The 13,061-nt window shown below is 46.5% G+C and overlaps 1 protein-coding gene across 2 annotated transcripts; it reads left to right on the forward strand.

Annotated features, from left to right (window-relative positions):
• Window positions 1-172: 172 nt before the first annotated feature.
• On the forward strand, window positions 173-7,027 carry FAM46A (family with sequence similarity 46 member A). 2 transcript variants are annotated; one of them, XM_023517273.1, is made up of 3 exons: window positions 173-438; window positions 628-1,189; window positions 2,286-7,027. In XM_023517273.1, exons 1-3 carry the CDS (start codon window positions 419-421, stop codon window positions 3,060-3,062), a joined length of 1,359 nt encoding a protein of 452 aa, XP_023373041.1. In that variant the 5' UTR covers window positions 173-418; the 3' UTR covers window positions 3,063-7,027. The 2 variants fall into 2 exon arrangements, with proteins under 2 accessions (XP_023373041.1, XP_012664986.1); XM_012809532.2 differs by having other exon boundaries at window positions 179-383.
• The last annotated feature ends 6,034 nt before the right edge of the window (window positions 7,028-13,061 follow it).

Here is a 13,061-nt window from a genome sequence, read left to right on the forward strand (position 1 = left end):
GCACGGGAGCGGGGGCGGGAGGGGCGGTGCCTATGCAGATGAGGGGGGCGTGGCGAGCGCGCCGCGCCGGGGCCCCGGAAGCGGGGAGAAGCCCGGTATAAAAAAAGTACTGAGGACGCTCGCCCCGCACAACTGCTAAAGCTCCGGAGACGGGAGCGCGGACGGCGGCGGCGCAGCGGGAGCCGCCACCTCCGGGACCACCACAGCCGGGGCGCAGCGGCGCGGGCGGGGGCGAGGGGCGGGCGTGCGGGCGCGGGCGGCTGGGGTCGGGGGAAGACCGCGCCGCAGCCGCCGCTGAAGCGCACTCGCAGCTCCTCCGAGTGCTGCCGCCTCCCTCGCGGTGTCTCGCTCGCTGCGCTCCTAGAAGGGGCGGCCGCCTCCAGGTGACACAGACGGGACTCTCGCTTGCGCTTTCCAGATGCATCAGAGATACTTTTGGTGCGGGGCTGCTCTGCGGGGCGCGGCGCGCGGCAGGGAACAGTGGTGGCCGGGGGGAGGGACAGCCTCCGAGGAGCCCCCGGGCCAGGGGACGATCCGGGGAGGGGGCGCGCTCTGGCCTCCCTCGGGCCCCTACTCTCGGCCCCCGCTCGTGACCCCGGCGCGCCTGACCCCTCTCTTATCTTTCAGGACCGACCAGGGCCAAGTGGCGCTCGGCGGACACTACATGGCGGAGGGCGAAGGGTACTTTGCCATGGCCGACGACGAGCTGGCCGGCGGCCCTTACATCCCCCTGGGCGGCGACTTGAGCTGCGGCGACTTCGGCGGCGGCGGCGGCGGCCTGGGCGGGCACTGCTTGGACTACTGCGACAGCCCCACGGCGCACTGCAACGTGCTGACCTGGGAGCAAGTGCAGCGGCTGGACGGCATCTTGAGCGAGACCATCCCCATCCACGGGCGCGGCAACTTCCCCACGCTCGAACTGCAGCCCAGCCTGATCGTGAAGGTGGTGCGGCGGCGTCTGGCCGAGCGGCGCATCGGCGTCCGGGACGTGCGCCTCAACGGCTCGGCCGCCAGCCACGTCCTGCACCAGGACAGCGGCCTAGGCTACAAGGACCTGGACCTCATCTTCTGCGCCGACCTGCGCGGGGAAGAGGAGTTTCAGACTGTGAAGGACGTCGTGCTGGACTGCCTGTTGGACTTCTTACCCGAGGGGGTGAACAAAGAGAAGATCACGCCACTCACGCTCAAGGTACAGGCGCCGGGGACCGCGAGGGTCCGGCCGGGCTGGGCCGGTGCGGCCGTGTGGGGGGGGAGGGGGCAGGGGTGGGCAGAGGCGCTGCAGGGAAATGGCCGGGATCCGCGGCCCTCGCCGCTCTGGGTTCGTGTCTTCGTTTTTTTATTTTTTAATGAGTAAAGAAAGGTGCGTGGATGGTGTCTTGAGTGTTCCAGCGACTTGACGCTTCAGCGCCACAACTCCCCTGCCGCTTCCTGCTCGGCCCTCCCTTCTCTTCGTTCTTACGCTTTTTTAACTCTTGTCTTTCCTTGCTGGAGTCTGGTCCCGAGCAGATTCGGATAACTTGGAAGAATGAAACGATGTGAACATTTTTCTTTTTGAGTTGTTTTATGTATGATCTAGTCTCTGGGAAATTAGCTGAAGCAGAGCTGAGTCAATGGGTTTTTTATTGTCCTGGAAAATGTGAATAGATTCCGTAGATGCGTTCAGCTGACTCCGCGTGTAGAATTCGGGCGGTTGGTTCTTGATGCTGGTTCACATGTGAGCAGTAGCGGGTCCTGGCCCTGACGACTCCCACTTTGGTCCCAGACTGATTTTGCAAAGTTGGTTAAAATTGTCTGAGGAGCAAGCCTCCCAGAATGCCATAATTTAGTCGTATCTGGTTGTAACTGCGGAGTCCTCCTGGAGGATACTGATAGCATTGGTTGCCTGGGGGTCCGCGGTGGGGGCGGGGGGACGGACTAACTTACCACTGCCTGCCCTGCTGCGCTTTTGAGTATTGTGTGGATGCTGTACAAAATTGTGCCTATCAGACCATTTTAAAAAAATAACACTTAAAAAGTCAGACATGACAACAGAACCTCTTAGTACTGTGCTGCGTCTGCCAGAAGCCTCAGACCGTGACCTCCAGTCCCTCTCCCAGACTGTGTAACTGCTCGTTAAAGGTATTTTTTCTCCTCTGTTTTCAGAAGACCGTTTAAGCCTGTAGCTAGTGGTTTGCTGTTGGCAAAAGGGAACGAGCAGAATGCTTCTCAGCTGTGCAGAGGATGTGTTTATTTATTTATCACTGTTTTCTAGCTTTGCTCACCTTGTTTTATCTTTTAACTTGTAGGAAGCTTATGTGCAGAAAATGGTTAAAGTGTGCAATGACTCTGACCGGTGGAGTCTGATATCCCTGTCAAACAACAGTGGCAAAAATGTGGAACTGAAATTTGTGGATTCCCTCCGGAGGCAGTTTGAATTCAGTGTAGATTCTTTTCAAATCAAATTAGACTCTCTTCTTCTCTTTTATGAATGTTCAGAGAACCCGATGACTGAGACTTTTCACCCCACAATAATTGGGGAGAGCGTCTATGGCGATTTCCAGGAGGCCTTTGAGCACCTTTGTAACAAGATCATTGCCACCCGGAACCCAGAGGAAATCCGAGGGGGGGGCCTGCTGAAGTACTGCAATCTCCTGGTCAGGGGCTTCCGGCCGGCCTCCGAGGAGATCAAGACCCTCCAGAGGTACATGTGTTCCAGGTTCTTCATCGACTTCTCAGACATTGGCGAGCAGCAGAGAAAACTGGAGTCCTATTTGCAGAACCACTTTGTGGGATTGGAAGACCGCAAGTATGACTATCTCATGACCCTCCACGGGGTGGTGAATGAGAGCACCGTGTGCCTGATGGGCCACGAGAGAAGACAGACGTTAAACCTCATCACCATGCTGGCCATCCGGGTGCTAGCTGACCAAAACGTCATCCCAAACGTGGCCAACGTCACCTGTTATTACCAGCCGGCCCCTTACGTAGCAGATGCCAACTTTAGCAATTACTACATCGCACAGGTTCAGCCAGTATTCACCTGCCAGCAACAGACCTATTCTACTTGGCTACCCTGCAACTAAGAATCATTTAACAACGTCCTGCGGGGAGGCCATTTCAGATAAGATAGGAAAGAGAAAAACAAAAAAAGAAAAAAGAATGACCCAGCCCTGATTAGGGATGTGTTTTGTGCAATGATGATAAGCTCCTGGTTTTAAGCTTGGCAGAGCTTGTGGATCTTTGAATAGGTAGGGGAGCATGATCTCGAAAGGATCCCCTTTCCTAGCCCTCCCCTTATTCTCCTACTCAATTGGATTCTAGCCTGGAAAAAGAACTGTCATTAAAAGCAACCAGTTTCTCCTAAGATAATGAGGAAAGTAAAGTTTAATGACAATATGGGTTTGCAGCGTCTGCTCCCATAGCTTTGCCATAGTGGGAAAATGGAAAGTTTCTTTTAAGAAGGAATTCATAAAAGGGAAAAATACAGAAAAAAGGCATCTCACCCCCACTTATTTGTCAGTTCAGAAGTTCAGATAGTAACAGTGCAGGAAGAAGGGCGCTCTGACACTGGGTTACTATCTGAGGCTCGGAGCAAGAGCTTTCTGGGGATGACCCCGTTGTGCTGACAGAAACAACTTGTTCCGAGTGAACAGTAGTGGGCTGGTGTGGTTCTCACAACAAACAGCAGAACTTAGGATAACATAATCCATTAATTCCAGCTGCGTGCATAGCTCACATTTCTAAAATGTGAAAATGCAAGCAAAAACAGCTGTAGCAAAGAAAGTACGCTCAAGGACCAAAGATTTATCAGATAAAAATACCCAAGTAGAAGAAATTATAGTAGAATATATAAAGAGTGACTATATTTGTTACACACCAATTTACATCAAAGTGCCTGTTGCCTTCTGAAAATTTGAAGTGGCAAAATTATTTTATGGTTTAATGATTATTTTATCAGGGACTGACTCAAGAAGAAAACAAAACAACACATAAGCTTGTGAACGGTGGAGAAAATGCCCTATTTTTTCTTGGCAAATACTTGTATAAAGTCAACATTGTTGGTGTGTTATTATTCTAAGTACATGTGTATGTGTGTGTGTATTATGTGTGTATATACACATGTGGTATGTATGTATACACACAGTACATCGCCTATGATAAAGAATAATATATCAAATAGGAAATGTTTAAATACTGTGTGCTTTTATGTTTTCAGCAGGATGACGTGAGACCTGGGCATATTGCAATGATGAATTAAAATCTACACCTAAAAATATTTAAGCAGCTGAAGGAGGGGAACAAGTAATATATTTGATAGGAAGAGAAGAAGTTATACAGTTTGAGTGACTTTTTTCTTTTCTTTTCTTTCTTTCTTTTTTTTTTTTTTTTTGGTGAGCCATAGAATTCCACAAATGGGAGAATATTTGTTTGGAAGAGAACTCTTTTTTTACCCTGAACTGCCACTTGGACAGTTTGAACCCATTTTTTTTTTTTTAAGTAATCGCATGCCTCCCTGGAGATTAATGTAGTGGGTCATGGGTCAGTGATAGGCTGCTTATACCCCGGACTGCTAAAATGAATTTCTGGTGATCTGAACACTACTTATTACTATTTAAATGAATCTCTCTTTTAGTGAATGCATTCTGCATTTCTGGACCACTAGAATTTAGTAAAATGTGAAATGATCCTTTTTAAGGAGTATTTGCACAATTGCTTAAAATTTATATATGAGATATATATTATATATAACATTTTATAAATTCATGTCAATATGAAACATCACTGATCTGGTTGTCATACTGCAATTAAATATTTAGTACTGTACTTTAAATCAAATCACACTGCATTAAGTCAAATCCAACTTCATTTCCTCTCCAAGACACCAGTTGTATACTTTTGTGAAATGAACTATTTCAGTTCAGTGACAGCTAATCCTAAAACCGCCCCTTCTCCCAGCCATTACTTCCTCCAGACACTGGTCTCTGCAAATGCATTTGTTAAAAACAAAACTAACACAGATATATCTTCCCTTGTGTTGTGAAACCACCACATCACCCTGCCAATCCCAGCAGGTGACTGCTCGCTCTGAGAATTCCTCTGAAGGCTGCTTAGAAGACGTTTCTCATCAGTTCAAGAGGGATTGGGGAAGAAAATAGTATCCTTCCGTCGGCAGTGTGGTGTTGTTTGTTTGGTTATGTGGGGATTGCTCAGATGCTCAGTGCTGGGTTAACCCGGGTTTGTCTGTCTGCACTGTCTCCAGCTCATCTTCCTTTGCAGCCTTCCCGGGACCCTGCACAGTCTGCTGGGGCAGCTTCTTTGTGAATCCCAGAGCTGCAGTGGCCTCCCCCTGCACTGCCACTCGGTTTTCTAGGGAGCTCTTCCTACTCCCCACCTTGGCTCAGTCTCCTTTGTTCCATCCCTGGATTTGAAAAATCAATAGCAAATTTTCCAGGAAACATTATTGAGTTTGCAGATGAAGCCTGGCACTCACCTGTCAGAAGCCAGCGCTCCCCCTGCTTAGCTGTTTGGAAGTTTTCTGAAAGGGAACAGAAAACTGAGGGAGCAGCGCTGAGGAACATGGGAGCAGCTGCTGACCCCATCTGCGGCTCTCTGCCCTCACCCTGGATGCATTTGAGTCCTCTGCTACTTTAAAGGGTCTGGAGGTCTTTGGCTCTGCTGTAGAAACAGCCTGCTGTTAATTATGACACCTGTTTTTGTTTGGAGGAGTCTTATTTGAAAACACACTTTAAATTTATTCTCTCAAATATTTATATTCTTCTCTTGCTTGCTCCGGGGCTGGTGGCTTGGTGGGAAGTGCCGGCGCTGGCCCTTGGTCAGCAGGACGCTGTCAGCGTTGACTTCCAGACTTGCCTAATTTATTTCTATTTTGTATGTAGGATAGCCTCGTGCATATGTAGTTGAACACACAGTGAAATATATGTCTCTTTTTGTGGATGTGTGTCCCAAAAGTCTGAATGTCTGGTGAGAGAGCACCATGTGTCTAGGTTAGAGAACAGAAGGGCCCCTGATGCCCAGTTAGCAGCTGTGATTTGTTTGCGTTTGTGTTGATCTGGCCTAGTTTGTGTTGTTAACAGGAAGAAATTTTGTCTTCTGGAGGCTCTTCTCACCTGTCCAGACTGGCATGTCTGAGAATGTGTAGCCTGTGACATTGCCCTTTTCAAAAGTTTACTTCATGTGCAGTAAATCCAGCTGCTTCAAGGACTCCTACACCAAGATGGACTTTGTCCTCCCAGAAATGGGATCAGGTGTCTGCTCACTTTGGTACTGGGTGGACTACATTCAAGTGGCTCCAGAATTGCAAGGACGGAGGAACACCTGTCGTCCAAGCCAGGGGACGGCGGCGTGAAAGGCAGAGCGAACGTAACCGTCTGACCCCCTTTTCTGTTTGCTCACTGTCGGTTGCTTTGCTGCGCATAACGTTTTCAGCACAGTGCTTGTTAAATAAATATTGTGAACTATTTTGTAAATGAAATGTATTATGTTGAAAGCTGTCAGCAGTTCAAAAATAAGCTTTTTTGTTATTGTTGAAGTGTGTAATAGATGAAACCAAAAAGCCAAAAAAAGTGATTTCATATATAGCACCTACTGAGTATAATCTCCCTTTAAATTTCTTTTAGCGTAGCCTTTCCAGTGCTGAGGATGAATCTCTCTGTAGTATTTTGTTATAACGATGGCTTCTTAACAAAGTGAATGGTGAAGTACAAAGTCAGAAGATGTCAAGGTGACTTGGGAGACTTGCTGCAAAGCCTTGTGGGATGGAGGAGGTCTGGCCCCTGGTCCTTCCCTCCAACCTCTTTGCAACCATCGTCTGCTCTGAGGCAACCTGTTGCAGCAAGCTGCACCTTGGTCACTCTGGAAATACTGACTGTAGACTGTGTCACAGGCAGAAAAGGAGTGGATGGAAAATGTACTCTTAAAAACTGACATGTTTGAATCAGTGCTAGAGGGACCAGATTGTGAATTTTGTTTACAGCATCCAATATTTGGATTTTTTTTTTTGTAAATAAAAAGAAGTTATTTTTTTCTATTGATTTGTGTTTGCTGTGTAGGCTGTCTGAGCGTGTCCTCTGAATCCCACCCGCGTTAGGGAAGGCAAGGCCGTGTGTGTACAGAAGACTGGCCTTCAGCAACTTTCTGATGAGGGCAGAGCGGGACGGAAACACCCACCTGTCAGCCAGACTGTCTCCGACTGGCTCAGTTAGCCGCAGAAGAATCTATTGAACAGATGCCAAAAATTTTTGTTTAGACGTTGACTTGGTTGGTGTTAAGTCCTGGAAGTCAGAGCTATTTTATGGTATCACTGGGGACTCCTGGCTCCAGATGGCAGGGCACTAGTACCCGGAGCGGCCCTGGTTTTCCAGAGTAGGCTGAGGGCTGTGATTCTATCACTGGTGGTCGGATAGCTTCTGTCTGAGTCTCTGTAGTGTTACTCAGAGTGTCTAAGTTGGTGTGAGGAGAATAAGGATTCGTGGCCGGGAATGGAAGGGGAAGTGTAGAAAGAAGGAAGGATAATCAGAGGTGTAAGTGGGCGGCGCCTGTGGCTCAAGGAGTAGGGCACCAGCCCCATAGACCCAGGGTGGCATGTTCAGACCTGGCCCCGGCCAAAAATAGCAAAAAAATAAGACAAAACAAAGGTGTAAGACATGTTCTCTATGTGCACAGGAGTCACCCTTCAGGCCAGCATGTAATGTAAACTTACCTATTCAGATTGTCAGGGGGCATATGGTTATTTATTAATTAAAAGTTTTTCTTGGTGGAATTTTGGAAGCTTTCTCAATACTAGTAGCATGAGAATGTGGTAAGCCTAGGCTACTAGAGGACATACTTGTGGTTTTAAAAACCATTTGAAGTTGGATAGAAAGCATGCTTAACACCAAGACTAGGAAAAGCCATTCCTGGCATGAAAAGCCAGCTGCCCTCACACAAAAAACATCATGGTACTACGGGGTGGCTGTCGGGCTTGGGGAGGGTGTTTGTGTCATCCTGCTCTTCCTTGGTTGCGGCCTCTTCATCCTCTTATACCACTGTTCTTCTATGTCTGTGAGCACCACGTAATTATTTTCAAACAAAGGTTGAAGAAGGATGATAGATACAACCCACTCCTCACCCTCACCGACTCGGGTGTGCCCTGCCATTTACTTAAGCTAACAGGTTGCACCTAGGCCCTCCTTCCCTTAGGAAATTCATTCTCTAAACCTTAAACCCTTTAATAAGAAAAAAGACAAAATATTAATACACAAAAAGCAAAAGTAAAGGAAATTAAAATCAAAGTCTTTAAAGTAGAATAAGGATTGTGAAAATCATCAAAATTATAAAATCATGCTGGAATTTCATTTCTGGAACTGAGTTTGAGTTTAATGACATGAATGCAATCTATAGCTTCAGTCTACAGCCAGATCAAAGAGGGAAAGGAGAAATGATTTTAAAATGACAGTGGCTTTCACCTGGTAGGGCCCAGGACTTGACTTCTAATCACATTCTCCAATATAAAGACCAGGGCTCCTTGGAGAAGTGGCTGAATCTAGTGCTGGAGAAGGAACTGTACAGTAGAAACTTGAGCGTCTGTAGTCTCACAAAGAAAGGATGTACTCAGAAAGAAAGAAAAACAAAAAAACGATACAGACCACAGTGTTGGGTATGGGGAAGCGTTTAAAAGGGTCACGGGAGCCAACCAAAAAAACTCCCGTGGCCAAAGCTGGAACAATTTGAGCAATCAAGTAAATGAATGGCACTGGATTAGGTCTCAAAGGATAAAATGCCCACACCTTACAGTGATACAAACAAATGATTGCATGAATCAATGGGGGCAAAGACACGAATGTCCCTCCCGTGTAGACTCTAAATCATCAGTGGAGGTTCTGCCCCCTCCAAGAGGTGAAGGTCAACCCCTCCCGTTAAGGGTGGGCTGTGCAGAGCGGCTTCCTTCTGCAGAGGACTGCCTGGAGAGGAGAGAGAAGGGGCAGTGCACTGCTGGAAACTGACATGCCACCTCTGCCAGGTGCTCGGGTAACATTGATACGACACCTGTGATCACAGGAACCCTTGGGATGGTGTGGAGGGAAGGCCACTTCACCTCCCTAAAGCCCGTAACGCCCATCTCATCATGAGAAAAGCCTAAATTGAGGGCCATGTTATGAAATACAAGGTAAGTATTCCTTAAGTCATCAAAACAGGGAAGGTTTGAAAGTTGCCAATGCTGGCTCAGCACCTGTGGCTCAAGCAGCTAAGACACCAGCCACATACACCTAAGGTGGTGGGTTCGAATCCAGCCCGGGCCTGCCAAACAACAATGATGGCTGCAACCAAAAAATAGCCGAGTGTTGTGGCGGGTGCCTGTGGTCCCTGCTACTTGGGAGGCTGAGGCAGGAGACTCCCTTGAGCCCAGGAGTTGGAGGTTGCTGTGAGCTGTGATGCCACGGCACTCTACCCAGGGGGACAGCTTGAGGCTCTGTCTCACAAAAAAAAAAAAAAAAAAAAGAAAGTTGCCAATGCCAAGAGAAGCTTACGGAGATGGAAAACACAGGTGACGTCATTTCCAGGATGGGATCCTGCATGAGAAAAGGTCTTCAGATAAACCTCGGGAGATGGGCACAAAGTGCTGTGGAGACTCTCATGCTTCATGTCGCCTTTAGCTGTGGCACAGGCACCATGTGAATGGAGGGCGTCAACTGCAGGTGTGGCTGGGTGGGGGCGCACGGCCACTCCAAACCTCACAACTTTTCTCTAACTCAAATAAGTTTGTTAAGAAGTGAAGACTGGGTGACCGCTGCTATTTCTAGGGAATGACTTAATTTGTAAAAATAATGGTGAATTGTATATTTTACTGCCTCTGTATTTAAGGTTTTTTCAGGAGGTGATATGACAGAGTGAAGATCAAATGAGGGGGTTTACTGGAACGTTTTAGGGACGCTTGTCCTAGAAGAATCAGGGAGCAGGAATAGGGTAGGTGAGAGCTGAGCTCTATAGGCAGTGTTTTTTTGTACAAGCCTAGGAGGAATTGGGTGGCACCTGTGGCTCAAAGGAGTACGGCCCTGGCCCCATATGCCAGAGGTGGAGGGTTCAAACCCAGCCCCAGCCAAAAACTGCAAAAAAAAAATAAAAAAGAGTAGGAGGAATTAATTGTATTTTAGAGTTTTAAGGAAGGAGAATACAAAATCTAACTATAAATTATTATATAGATACTTAAAACCTCAGGGCCTGTGGCTCAAGTGGCTAAGGCGCCAGCCACATACACCTAAGGTGGCAGGTTCGAATCCAGCCTAGGCCTGCCAAACAACAATGATGGCTGCAACCAAAAAGTAGCCGGGTGTTGTGGTGGGTGCCTGTGGTCCCAGCTACTTGGGGGGCTGAGGCAGGACACTCGCTTGAGCCCAGGAGTTGGAGGTTGCTGTGAGCTGTGATGCCATAACACTCTACCCAGGGGGACAGCTTGAGGATCTGTCTCAAAAAAAAAAAAAATTAATTAAAAAATATAAAAGCAATAAAAGCACAGACTGCTAAACTGAACAAGGGGCTCAACTTTCATATAACCCAAATATATAACCCTCCCCAAACCTGGAAAATTGAGAATTCATTGCAAGGAAGTAAATGATGCTTTTTTTTTTTTTTTTAAATACTGAGGGAATCTCATATGTAATGGAGTATTGCGGTGAATTATTATTTAATGTAAACAACCACTTCCAAAATATTAGCACTTACCAAAGCTTATCTTTTGTGCATGACAGGCTTTCTTGAAGTGGAGGGACACTTGTACTTAAAAGTACTTTTCCAGGAGGCGCCTGTGGCTCAAAAGGGTAGGGCACCGGCCCCAGGTGCCAAAGGTGGGGGGTTTAAACCCAGCCCCAGCCAAAAAAAAAAAAGTACTTTCCCAACGCAGTCACTGACATTTGAAATGGTTAAAAATGTAGTTTGGAAAAGGAGATACCCTTCGTGATTTTTAAAAGTAGTAATTCTAGCTCTGCAGTTTTTGAAGTTAGGATGAAGTCTGTGCTTTCTTGCTTAGGGGCACAGAGCACCCTGAACTCCAGGAATTTATGAGTATGGGGCTGAGTTATTTCTAATCTCCGCTGTGGAAAGTTCCCCCCAGGATCCCCTTCAGCAACTATTGATTCCCCAGCACAGCCTGTACTTGTTGGTGATGCCAAGATTCTGTGGCATCATCTGGCCATGTCATTAGGAAACGGCTGAAACCCTATTCTTTTATTTTTTTCTTCCTTTTTTTCCTTTTTTCTTTTTTAATTTTAAAAAAAAAAAATTTTTTTTTTTTTTGCAAGACTTAATGTAATAGACTTGACCAGGTATTGTGGATAATACCGTCCTCTGCATTAATCCAGAATCACGTGTGCTCCAAAGTTTCTTCCTCAGTTTCTCTTCAAAGAAGACGAAGAAGGTCGTAGCTTCTGTGCTCTTCATATAAGCTGGACACTGTTAAAATAGTTGAATAGCATTTAAGGGAGGAAGAGAAGTTCAGTCAGCTTCAGGGCCTAAAAGCTGAAACAGGGTTGCTAGATTTAGTAAGTAAGAGTACAGTATGCCCTGTATTTAATCTAAATCTGATGTCAGATAAGCAGTGATTTTAAGTGTCACTATGTCTCATACAGTATTTGGAATGTACTCATAAAAATTATCTGTGTATCTGAAATTCAAATTTAACTAGCAGTCCTGTATTTTATCGCTAAATCCTAAAATCTATTCAGGCTCACAAAATAAATCTCAGAAATTTCCTATAGTTTGAGTAAAGGGCACTTTGATTTAATTTTGCTTGAATAAAGAAGACCTTATAATTTGCTATCACCTGACTGGAGGTAGCACTGAGTGCTCCCCTGACATGGATTACATAGCAGCAAACCCTTTGAAATGTGGTTTATTCATTAAATATTTGCTGAGTGCTTTTTATGTGTTTGGCCTGTGCTGGCCTCTACAATGGAACCAAAAGGGGTGAAAAGCAAATCTGTTCCCTTTGACCAATTTGCCTTTCTCATCAGATAAGTTCTAGAGACTAATGTACAGTCTGGTGACTACAGTTAGTATTTTGTGTACGTGAATCAGCCAAGAGAATCATCTCCAGTGTTTTCCTCACACACACAGGCACCTGTGCGTGGTGGCGGGTGTCTGTCAGCTTGCCGTGGTAATCATTTCACAATGCATACGTGCCTCAAAATATCACAGTGCATACTTGATTATATACAAATTTTATTGTATTTCAGAAAAACTAGAGAGAAAAAGACGTAAAGGGCTTGGTCCATTGCCCTTTAGAAAGCTAGATTCCACGTGCATGTAGGACTTGCTGGAAGTTAATTTTCAGCTACCCTGGGGTTAATTGCTCATAAGGCTTAGCTCTGCAGGGGGCCCCATAAAGAGCCTGTGCAGTGATGGGGAATCAGGATGGGGGTAATCACCCTTGAAATGTGCCGCGGGAGCCTAGAGAGGTGAGGCTCCCGCAGCCTGCCCGCGTAGAGGGCCGGCTGTTGGCTAGATTTGCAGCGAAGTCTAAGGGTAGATGTTTTGCGCTTTGTGCTGAAGAAAGCAAGGCCTTTTCCCGAGGCTTCAGACATTTACGTTCTCTTTTCAAAGCTGCTGCAAAAATCTTTAGGACTTAACTAGAATGCACCATGAAATTTTATTGCCCTATAACCCTGTTTGTGGCAGCGCATTAACTTTGCCTTGAATGTTCCTTATGTAACTACTTCTGCGAATGGTCACCCTGAAGTCAGCGCCGTCTGGTCTCTGCCACTTTTCCCAGCTCCGTGGAAGTGTCTTTCTTAGATCCTTCACAGGCACCTGCACCCCAGACCTTATCCGCCTTCCAGTCTTTGTAAAACCAGTTGTGTTGTTAGCGTATTGATTTAGTTAGGGCAGAGACCTTAACGGAAGAGAAATTGTAACTACCATTCCAATTATGAATGTGCTCGCCTGTAGGAGAGATCCTCCTTCACCATCGTCCAAACGTCTCATGAATACTTAATTTTTTATGCTCTTGACTTGATAGTATGCGAAACTTTTCAGAGTTACACACAAAAAACTCCTTTTCACCTGCAGTTTTAATTGAAAAGTGACCTAGG

Source organism: Otolemur garnettii, unplaced genomic scaffold, assembly GCF_000181295.1.
Source record: "Otolemur garnettii isolate 467f Iridium unplaced genomic scaffold, OtoGar3 scaffold00107, whole genome shotgun sequence".
Taxonomy (NCBI): Eukaryota; Metazoa; Chordata; class Mammalia; order Primates; family Galagidae; genus Otolemur; species Otolemur garnettii.